General features: G+C 37.2%; 1 protein-coding gene across 1 annotated transcript; it reads right to left on the bottom strand.

Moving 5' to 3' along the window:
- Nucleotides 1-1,454: 1,454 nt before the first annotated feature.
- Nucleotides 1,455-11,455, bottom strand: MRPL39 (mitochondrial ribosomal protein L39). Its single transcript, XM_085297970.1, has 10 exons — nucleotides 11,339-11,455; nucleotides 10,696-10,902; nucleotides 10,203-10,342; nucleotides 9,634-9,733; nucleotides 7,862-7,929; nucleotides 6,457-6,569; nucleotides 5,190-5,255; nucleotides 3,797-3,950; nucleotides 2,931-2,978; nucleotides 1,455-1,603 (listed from the first exon to the last, which is right to left on the bottom strand). Exons 1-10 carry the CDS (start codon nucleotides 11,388-11,390, stop codon nucleotides 1,502-1,504), a joined length of 1,050 nt encoding a protein of 349 aa, XP_085154096.1. The 5' UTR covers nucleotides 11,391-11,455; the 3' UTR covers nucleotides 1,455-1,501.
- Between the last annotated feature and the right edge of the window lie 464 nt (nucleotides 11,456-11,919).

Genomic DNA, 11,919 nt, shown 5'->3' with positions numbered 1-11,919 from the left:
TGTGTTCCTCAACACAGTAACCAGCGTCTGGTCCAAAGCCAATGCATACTGCTTTAGGTTAGGTTTAAAATACAAATATTTGAAGTTCAGTATAAAGATCATTTATAATTTTAAGAAAATATAGAGAATGTACATGCATACTTTTGAAGTGAACAAGTATCAAGTATATTTAAAAAATTAAGCATCTGACATTATTATAAAACTTGAGATAATATCCCTCACCACCTGCAGCATTAAYAAGAAAAAAATCAGTTCTTTGAATATCAAAGTCCAAGAGGATACAGAACAGACTTGAAGATGTGTTGTGTTTAACAGGGAACTATACCAGAGTATAGTCAGTTGCTACACTAATAAATTTCAAACATAATTATATACCAGCAAATTTGAAGAGCTGAAGACTGCACAGAGAAAGGTGTAGGACCAGACATTTTAACATGCATCTGAAGCAGACTTTTGCAATTTCACCACCAGATACTTTTGTCATTTGCATTTCTTCTGTGCKCTGACACATTTAGCTTTTATACACTTACCTGGTTATAGTTATGAGTACACCATCTCATTAATTCAGGTAAAAGATGAAAATACAGAGTGTCTGAACACCATCTAACGGAACCTCCTAGTGAAATTACCTAAAGTCACCACACACAAATATATAATAAAAAAAAAAATGCATCCAGAGTATAAGATGACTTAATATGCAAGTTATAGACAATGGTCCTGGTACCATTCTGGAAAATTATCTTTAGAAGTGGTATTAGCTGCTCTTGTACAGTAGATATATTAATGTCAAAGAAAATTTCAACCTTTATCATTGTGTGTAACGTAAGATTTTTGTCCTAGTATATCAATGGCACTTATGCTGCATTCTACTGAAGGAAAAGGAGTCTTCTGAACAGGCAATATTAAAAATATATCTAATTTTAATTCCATCAGGAAATCAAAATTATGAAATAACCTTTTGTAAATGTTTACAGGTTTCTAGAAGGGCTTTTCATTTTTTAGTCTTGAGTTTCTATTGCAGAAAGCAAAGAGGTCAGCAGAATTTCATTATGAAGATCCAGCAAGAAATAGATGCATCTATTTAGAAAATGCAAAGCAGTATTTACTTCATGGAAGASCAAATGAACGGTCTTGAAATTATATAAGGATAGAGGAGATGGCCCTACCAGCTACCTGTTCAATTATAGTCTGTAGGCCAAACCACCAACCACAGAGTGCAACATCTGGGCAAATACAATTAATGTTAAGATAAGTATACAGGTAATTGCAAGATGAATTACCGCAAGTAAAGCATTCATTACTCAAAAAAAATTCAAATTTGTACTTTTGTAACAGTGGCCAAAAATTCAAATCAACACAGACTGAAATGGGGGATATTAGCTTTGTACCTATCCTTAACTCCACAGAAGTCAGGTGAATCAACCAATATATTTTTAACATATAATACAAATAAGTCACATAAAAAAAAATTTATTATGTACATTTAGAAGTTAATTATAATTTAGATTGATGCGTTTTTTCCCTCTTCAGTTCTTCCCTCTTCAGTTCCATCTTTTGTCTCACTACTGCCGCCTTCTGCTTCCAAGTATCTTTCTTCAGTGACCTGCAGAAATGCATTAATTTTTTTTTTAAAACATAATTTATATCTCCTTTCCTCCTGGAAATCCTCCCCTTATACTGTCATTACATCAAGAATGGACAGCCTACAACAACATATATCATTGTCCCCCAAATTGACCTGAATTTGAAGCATCTTCATGCTAGTTCTCTGTTAAATTTGTCTGGACTAGGCTCTGAGCACACCCTTAATTAACTGATTTCAGTACATACACAAGGTATTTTCTCCTCTCTGCTGTCACGAAGGTAAAAATATTTGATTTTAAGGCTCTGAAACTTGTTATTTAGTTCTTAACAAGTTCCCCTACGTTTTGTCATGCTTTGAAAGTGAGTCACTGGTTATATATGGTATATGATATTTTACAGTTCTATTTATCCTACAACATGCTATTTTGCATTAGTTCGGTCAGTGTAAAGCTTCCCTCTGATGATTCCATTTCAACTTTGGAAACACTATTTGTCTGATGGGTGAATGTTCACAGGAAGCTTTCTTATTTTCTATGCAGGTTTTAAACAAAAAAAAAAAAACAAAACTAGGCATGTCTACTTTATTAAAAGAGTCTTTTCTTTTACCTCCAGTAACTTCTGCCTAGATTCACCCAGTGAACTTTCAATCCTCCGTTTACTTATAAAAACATGGTTGCTTGTGTTTTCTTATACCTGCAGCAGAAAACTTCTACTTAAATTTATCCAGGTATCTAGATAAGCCTAAATACATTATTCCAATTTGAGGGTTTTTTCCGTTATTCCATATTCGTGATTAAAACAGGAAAAGTAATTTTAAATTTTACAGACAGATTATGCCAATGTTAATCCTAGAGATGAAATTGAGAAATTCTAATATAATTTAAAGACAATTACTTAATGACAGCTTAGAGAGGCTATTATAAAAAACATGTGGGATTCTCACAAGACGACATCTTCAGAGTCTTTCCATAAYGGAATAACACTGACAAAATTTGCTCTAGGTTTTTTTGGAATAGTACAGATTATGTCAATTGAGTTGCATATGCCTTTATTAAATGGTAAAATACATTTTAATAACCAGACATCAAAAAATATCAGTTTGTTCCCTACTACAAAGATATTAAGTTATTAACAAAGATGTTGGTAAGATAGATACTATCAATATAATTGTTGATATTAAGATATTATCACATGCATCCAACTTTTCTTTACCTGTTATCTTCTGTTTAGGATTCTTTCCTTAAAGAAATGTTCTTGAAAATATTTTCCRTCTCTAATCATTCAAATTCTACAGTATGACATCGAACCTTTGTATTTGGTAAGCTATACTTCACTATTAGACTTACCAGTTTCTTAGACCTTTCCAACAATTTGTGCCACACRGTATGGTGAGCCTGTATTTAATGATATTGAACAATGTTACTATAGGCAAAAATGTTATTATAGAATAGTTTTTGACTGACATATAGGAACATATAGGCACAAAAACATAAAAATTCTTAATCAGAAATTACACCTTATGGTTCAAGTGTCCAATTTGCTYGTGTCACTTTAGGGGATTAAAGAGGACTTGAATCAATGTTTGTTGATCACATGCATTTATTACACATTATGCAATCACTGAGGAGCTAACGGGCAAAAGTAGGAATTCAAACAGTGTGGCTACTTGTCCCTTGAAAACTCCCCTGCTGTAGGTTCACATAGGTGCACATGTTCTAGAACCCAGGGCAAAATTATGCAAGTCAATAGGAGGAGGAAGAAAATGAATTCTTTACCCCACCTACAGTTCTGCAAAGCCATTGTTCAAAACAGATTATTGCTGGAATTTTATGATATGACATCACTTACGAGTATAAATTCTAAGTTCTAATTTTTTCCTGAATCTGAATAAACAGTGGCAGCAAGGTAAAYGACTAGCTGGCACATGCAATTAAAAAAGGAAAGAAAAAAAAAAAACACATACTACACAATCAAAACCACACTTTCAATATGATTTCTCTGATGCTTTTTTGAAGTTCTGATTTCACATTCAAAACAGTTATTAGGAAAAGGAAACTCAAATAATCAATGCAATCATTATCCTCKGCCTTTACCTCTGACTTACATTCAATTATCAGCACAATATATAACAAAGATCTGAAAACAGGCCAAATACATGTTCTTTAGAAAAAAAAAAGGAAAAAGAAAAATCTGTAGAAAATGGGTTAGTTACCTTTAAATGAGTTGGCAGGGACACACCCTGGAACCTCCTTATCAATTCAGATTGGTTAGTCTGAAGATCATGGGCTGCTGTTATCTCATACTGGTGACAGAAACTTGTCCTTGGAATGTGAGGGCCTTCACTGACATCTACGAAGTCTCCAAACCTGATGGGAGCCAAAAAAACGATGACAAAAATATATTCTAGTAGATTTACAAGCTTACTCATTTGTTTTCATTTTTGATTAGCCAATTCTTATCTATACAACACTGTAGAAAAARAAAGTACATCTACCCAAATCCCAAACCAATTCTAGACAAACCTCCAGTTCATCATTTGTAGGTTTCTGCAGCAGAGGTGTAGGTAGCACAGTKTCCCTAAAATGAATTTAGTAAATTCAAACCTCAAGACCAGAGAAAGACCCAAATCTTTGAAGCCATTTTGGCTTTCTAGTGGTGTAAAACTACCACACTCCACAGAAAGATTTGTCTCCAAGATCATACATTTCCAGCAGTACCTTGTTTAGCACCTGCACAGGCTTTCTTTTTCATGTTTTGGAAAATTCCAAATCAATTTAAAAAAAGAAAAGAAGGTGAGAGACAAAAAGAAGACACACAAAAGAATCTTTAGAACATACTCTTCTTTTGGAAAGTAATTAAGCACATTTTACTTCCTACTCAATAAAGTAGAGAGTGGTAGGAGGGGAAAAAAGGTATGAAGAACAGACATAATATCATTCAAAAATGTGAAGAACCATCACTGCAGAGACATCTTTTCATTTACAGAGACATAGATTCCAAAATCAAATGGAAAACAATTGAGACACTTCAGAGAACTGGTATCTCACACAAGCCTAAGCAAGTCAAAAATTCCTTGAACTACGACAAGATTCTTGCCTCCAGCCTAAGAATTTTACATCTTAGCCTGCATTCCAGGAGCCAGTTCCATTCTCATCTCCAATGCTACAAGACAGTAGCTTGACATTTAAGTGAAGTTTGGCAACTTTGGCAAATAAATAAATAAATAAATAAATAAATCCACTGGACAATGCTGGCACTTGTTTTTAAACAAGTATTTGGCTTGTATTTCATTCACATTGTCAATCTCCAGAGGTTTATTTAGAGTTTAAATAAAAGCACTCAAAGTAGTAAGACTTCCTTGCACTTACATGTTTACAATTTTAAAAAATTTAGAAACTTAAGGACAGCCACTAAGTGTTAACTATCAGAAAATCAGGGCTGTTAAGAAAAAAGTTAGGACAAAGTAYAGATGATAACAAATATAAACAATCTTAAATTTTAAAAACTATCACAAGCAATTTACCCTTCTCACTTGCAGATATTACTTGCAATATAATTAAATCTTTTAGTAAATCATTACAGAACAGAACTTCAGTTTTACTCACCTATGTAACATCACAATTCCTTCACTGTTCTGTGAAGCTTTCTGTTTTATCATCTCCATTTTGTACCTGAACATGACAAAAAAGGATTAAAAAATCCTTAGCTTTGATAGGTAACTCTYATGAAAATACTTAAAGATTTATATCAGGAGCATTTTTTTAAAATCATATTCATACTTAGGTGAGCTTAGAAACATTTTTAAGTTCTTAATTTCATATGAAACATATCAATACAGATTGGAATAAAATACACATCTTATAGGAGAGCCATGCTCCCTCAGGATAGTTTTATTTAGAAAGACAAAAGAAACTTATTACTTCCAACAAAAATAATAATTTCTCAAGTCAGATGCTAAGACTAGCAGACACCATCAGATCACCTAAACTGGTTGCATGGAACGGGTGGTCATGAACAGCTAGTAATCTGTAAGACACCGCAGAGCAATCCGTGCTCTTTGTACATACACAGACATACATACAACGCTTCTAGTCATTTCCTGGAGTTAGCTCCCAACTGCGTCAGTGCCTGCTAGCCAATATAGTGAAGAGAGAGTCTGCATGTCACATTACTAGGATGTGGATTATGAATCCAAAAATGCTAGTTACTTCACCACAAATTTARCATCAAGCAAAATTCTATTCTGGTTCACAAAATGATACACTATTTCTCATTTCACCCCATCTTTCTCCAATCACCAAAAAGTTGCRGACCAAAGAGTTTTATCCCAAAATATTGCCTAAGTGGTCTTTCAACTAAGCAGACTGGACAAACATTGTTTTGAGCTGACCTTTTATAGCATAGGCCAAAGAATTTCACCCATTATTCCCTGGTAGAGCTCAGTAACATTTCTTGACACAGCACCCCTTCCAGTATGGCATCAAACCTTCATTTGAAAAATACCAAGAAATTAAAATTCCGTATTTCTTTGAATGTGAAAGCCTTTCAAAAGCTAACAGCAACTACCATGCAGAGTCAACCACCAGAATTCCTCTAATACAGAATTGATGAAATCTTGAAGCTTAATACTAAACTATTTCCATTTCCTCACAACATTACTTCTAATAGCGGTACCTGGTGTTGATCTTTGAAGAGAAGATTAAAAATGAGATCAGCTACTATAAGCAAGAGAATGGAAATATGCTCACAGTAGTGGAAAAAGTACTTTCTTACCTCATCTGTCACATCTTATTTTAGAYTTATATGAAACAGAAGATATTTAATTGAACTTCTAAGCACTTTTCTAAAAGAAAGGCGAACTCAGACACTTACCTGTTATGCTGAAACATTTCACATGCTACTTTTGCTTCAACATGCAGCACTTCAAAGGGCAAATCTTTATGAATTAGCTTACTGGCATCCCTTGTAAGAGAACGGAAATTGTCCTAAARAAAGGAATTTATACATATAAGACTGTCACCACTGTTTCTCAGTCATACTTAATAACAAAGCATAGGAAAATATCAAACAGTATTGAAAGCAGTCAGGATCATCTACTATAGATCTTAAATGTAAAAACACTGCAATAGAGCTAAAACTCTTAATATTTATCAGCTACCTGTTGCTAAAGATAATCACCGTTTAATTGGACTGATTCTATGCACAGTGAAATCAATAGGCATTTTTCCATCAGACTCAACATATATTAAACTCACTTGTTCTCCCACCCTGATATATGCACACAAACTTGCTATCGTTAAGCATTCATTTACGTATCTTGTTTCCCACAGCGTCATCGTTCATTATAAATGACCTATATTTTGACGAAAAAAGAATAAAGTACTGAATAATAAATAGCAACTGACTGCCCTGGTCCAGAAACCAAAGCTTTACATACTCCAATTTGTCACTAGATTAGAGTGTTATCAGGAGAAACTTTGTARTATATGTTTAATGTCACTTCAAAACTCTTTCAAACTAAGTTTCTTCTACTACAAGATCATATTGAAGAAGAATTCTGCATTTTATTAATACTGCTTCATTAGCCATGCATACTTCTCCCAATACGTGGACATGAGAACAAGAATAGGCACCAGAAAAGTAAAATATTCATAATCACACAGACCACTRAACAGTTATGAGACTTAAAAGTCCRTAGATGATGAGATTTACTGAAGAGCACAAAATAAAAACTATTAAGAAGAGTTTCAACTGAATGCACTCATGGGTCTCTTGAGCAATAAATTGATTTTGCAGTAAAGCACTGAAAAATGCTGAAAACACACAAATTACACTGATTTTTACTTTCATAGAGTTCTGTTCACRTAAGAGTTGTAAGTCTACATCTACATTACCAAGTAAGCTTGACTGAGGAAGAATAGAAACACGTAYGGCACAGAGGTCCCAACAGCTACACCATGTTTTTGGAATTTTATTTTCAGTTAGAGCTGGTCTAGCCCAATGGATCTAAAATTCTTAAGTATTTGGAGCACATCTCTTGATCTAATCTTATCAGAAAGGAATCCAGTTTGCATGCTCCAAGACTGCACTGCAATGACAGCCAGTATGTGTAAGTACAGAGATTAGCTTCCAAATTATATGCCTGATTTAAAAATAAAAAAAWAGTGTAAATATATTCTCTATCAAGAAAAAAAAAATCCAACTCCTCCTGCCAAAAAAGCCATCTGACAAGGATGTAAACTATTCAACTTTTCAAAKGAGAAGTTATTGTGCTTACCTTCGTTGGTTTCCAGTCATTGAGTCTACTGTCCAAAATTACATCATAGCAGAAAGCTCCAGAGATCACTGTAATTCCAATTGTAAAGAGGAAAAAAATGGTTTATAATAAAGTATTTCATTGCCACAACTCACCTAAATAAAACAAAGTGAATGAGAAGAAAAACAGGATGATCACAAAAATATCCATCATAAAATGTTCTCAGCTGTGATTATAGAGTCAAATGGCAAATTCAAATTTTATCGTTTTCATCTCATTGCATGAAAAATACTTATTCCAATTTAGTTTAAATTTTTTGATGCTACAATATATATTCCTATTAAAAAAAAAAGACCTATGCTGCTTCCCAGCTCTCCCAATCTCTCAAAACTTGGGRGAAGGACAAAACCCCACTCTGAGAGCATTTCACATTTTTTCCTTTGTGTGGCAACACACATTAAAAGTAAAATTGCACTGTACAGTTATAAAGGGGAATTTTTGCTTAGAGTCATCAGACAACACTTGGGCTGAAGTAAAATGTTGATCTGTGACATAAGCAGCAGGAAATGAAATTTCTGAAGTAGTATAAGATCTATTTATTCAGTTTTCTATTCATGTATTTTTATTCAGTTATTGCCATCTTAAAAATCAAGTTCATGAACCCAGTAAACTCACACTATTTCTATATATAAACTATAACCATATAATTTAGTATGCAAGATTACTCCAAATGCTGGTAGAACTGAAATGCTCACTCTATGCTTACCTGACAATCAAGATAAATTCTGAAGTTGCTAAAAAGGGCATCAGTAGTGATCAACCAACCAGCAACTAACTAGATTCTTATACATCAAGTGCCTAAGAAGTCAGGTTTAATTAGTCAAATAACCTCTCTCTTCTCTTTGTCTTCTCACTTTTGTAAATTTTAGATCAGATTACAGATAAGCAAAACTCTATTTGTACTTCAGTATCACAGAATCAGTAAGRTTGGAAGGGACCTCTGGAGATCATCTAGTCCAACCTCCCTGCTCAAGCAGGGTCRCCTACAGCATGTTAGACAGGGTTGCATCCAGGCAGGCCTTGAAGATCTCCAGAGAAGGAGACTCCACAACCTCTCTGGGCAACCTGTGCCAGGGCTCYGTCACTCTCACAGGGAAGAAATTCMCCCTCACGSTCAGSCGGAACTKCCTGTGCTTCAATTTCTGCCCATTGCCTCTTGTCCTGTCACAYGGGACAACTGAAAAGAGTTTGKCCCCGTCCCCTTGACACCCTCCCTTCAGGTRCKTATACACATTGRTAAGATCCCCCCTCAGGCTTCTCTTCTCTCTTTGAGGAATACATGGTAACCTTTTGGTAACTTGAGTCCTCACAAGATTAYGCAGTTATTAAGGAAAATTACACAGAAACATATCATACCTAAATGCCTTTCTCATGTTCCTAGCTATTTGGACAAATTGCAATAGAACACAGGTTTAGTCCTCAGCATGCTGACTGACAGGGAAGAAWGGTTTAGGAGCTTCAGAGCAGACATACATCCTAACTGCTTATGTACAGGTCACTAAGTCAACACAGTTTAAAGCTTGGCAACATAATCCAGTAAAAATTGTAGATTACTTGAATACATCAATCATATTTAAAGGCTAAGACAAGCATTTACTATTTAATATACATACAAATGTTAAGTACCTTCAGTCATTGGAAAAAGAGCCTCTGATTTTATAACACTACTTCCTAGACACACACTTAAGCAGCAGCAAGAGACAAGACTGTGAATTATAAGATATTTGTATCACCTGGTATTTYTGGACTTTTAATCAGATTCACCAAGTACTCATCTTTGAAAGCTCGCTTTAACACGCATGCCATGATCATGGCACAGGAACGCCAGTAGGCCTGTGAAGAGAATTTCAAAACACAGACTCATTACCTAGAAACCAATAACCCATACCAAATAGAAATCAGCTATTTCTTGCAAAAGAATATCAATATTAGACATAAGCCTAACTATCAACRCGAACATTATATTCTTTAGAATTTAAACTTCCATTTGGAGATAATTAAAACATCAATCAATAAAATAAAAAATGCACTTAAAATATAAACTCAGATGTTTCCCCAGAGATATTTAAACCCGTAATCGTAGAATACTACAACAATGTAAGTTGAAAGGGGTCTCTGCACACCACCTAGCCCAACACCCTGGTCCAATTAACTATAACCATAATATGCAAAGCAACGGTTAAAAATATCTAAACCTTCATGACAACCAAACTCAAGGAAGCAGATGGACATGGAACTGAAAGAGGCGCACACAGGCTCTTGTGATCAGAGTTACCTGCAATTGTATAAGATACAGACTTACCTTGTTTACTTCTTCTGGATCTTCATCTTTGAAAGTAAGGAACTGAATTTCACATGATTTGGTCAAGGGTCTATACATATCCCAAACTTCACCATCCACAAGAGCTAGTACTGATTTCTTGCAATGCCATTCACTTAAGTCTAAAGAAAGTGGGGAAAAAATAGTTATTAACATTACTCCTCAGACTCCTGCATTTGTAACAACAAATTGCAAATTTTACTTTTGCAAAGGAAAACTTTGCAAAACTGGAAGGATGAGCTACAACAGAGACTATAAAATTAGCTTAGCTCCTACTGGGTTACAGACATATTTTAAAGCAGGTGTATTTTACACTTAATAAGTATAAATAGTCTGACTAGATGACGTTTATATTGGTCACAAAAATGACAATAATACTAACACTTCAAGTTTGGACTGTAAATGTTTTAATTGACAGCATAACTCATCGGAGTGCCAATAGCACAACCCTCAGTTTAAGAGTCCATTCACTTACGCATGGCACAATTGTATGGAGTAGACAAAGCTTTGTTCATTACAAAAACACTGCCRGGGTGAGATTTGCCAACGTATTTTACTTCAATTTTCTCAATTCGCGGATGAAGAGATAACTGTCTCTCTTTCTCTTTGGTGAAGAGTTCATTACGCATCCTAATAATTTCATCTGAGGTCAGTCGAGAAGTAGACAGTGTGGTGATGAACCCTGGTGAAAGAAATGGTTTAAAAACAAGCAATACAGGGAGTTTCCAAAGCCTCTTTGTACGATRCAAACCACAGCSTCTCCTCGTACGGAGAGGAGGACACGACACTGCACTACTAATCTTAACATGCACTAAGGGGAGCACTTCAGCAGCGCCCCCCCCCCCCCCCGGCCAAACTGTTCGTGGTAGCTGCAATGTTTACACAAAGCCACAGCAAAAAGCCCTAAAAGAACGAAAACGTAAACACGTGTGCCGAGYGCACAGGCTCAGCACGGGTCCCACCTCGCCCCCGCCATTTCTGCGCAACCGGACGGCAGCGGGAAGGGGCAAGCGGCACCGAGGCGCCCCCAGGCCCAGGCGCCGCCGCACGCAGGGCCCCGGCAAGCGGCAGCGGCCGAGCCCGTCCAACCCCAACCCCGCCGCTACGCCGGGACTCACGGCGGCCATCCCGCCCGCCCCGCAGGCAGCGGGCGGCCCAGGGCGCAGCCATGTTCCCGCCGCCGCCTCCCTCCTTGGCTCCGCCGGAAAGGGCGGCGCCGCTCCGCCCTCGGCCGCCGGCGAGACCGGACGCCGCCGCCCGACCGCACCGCACCGCACCGCACCGCCGCCGCCCGGCCGGGAGCGGCTTTGCGTCGGCTGTGCTGTGGGGGTGGCCTGCAGCCACCCTCGTCTCTGCCCGCCCTCGTCGTGAGTGGATCTCGCTACGCCACCGTCCCTTACTGGCAGCTCTTCGCATCGCAGCTGCGTTGCAGAATGTCTTTAAACGCCTCGCAGGCCAGAGCTGGAGGAGCAAGGAGTCGCTGGATCTTCTGGTCGCGGCCCTCGCGGCAGGCTTCAGGCGCTTTGCTGGGAAGGGCCGAGGGGACTTGTTACACGTAGGCTCATAATTTAGAATTACAGCGTTTGCTGACAGATTCCTGGAGAGTGCGTCAGTCGGATGGGTTCAGCTCTGGTCGAGTGGCCTGTTGGTGCRTTGCTGGAGTGCTGCCCATGCTTCTCAGTGGCTGCGCGAGGCTCCT

Source organism: Rhea americana, unplaced genomic scaffold, assembly GCF_003343005.1.
Source record: "Rhea americana isolate MKP2758 unplaced genomic scaffold, rheAme1 scaffold_133, whole genome shotgun sequence".
NCBI classification, from domain to species: Eukaryota; Metazoa; Chordata; class Aves; order Rheiformes; family Rheidae; genus Rhea; species Rhea americana.
Note: the sequence above shows the minus strand (reverse complement) of the source record. Positions and strands in the feature narration are given on the sequence as shown.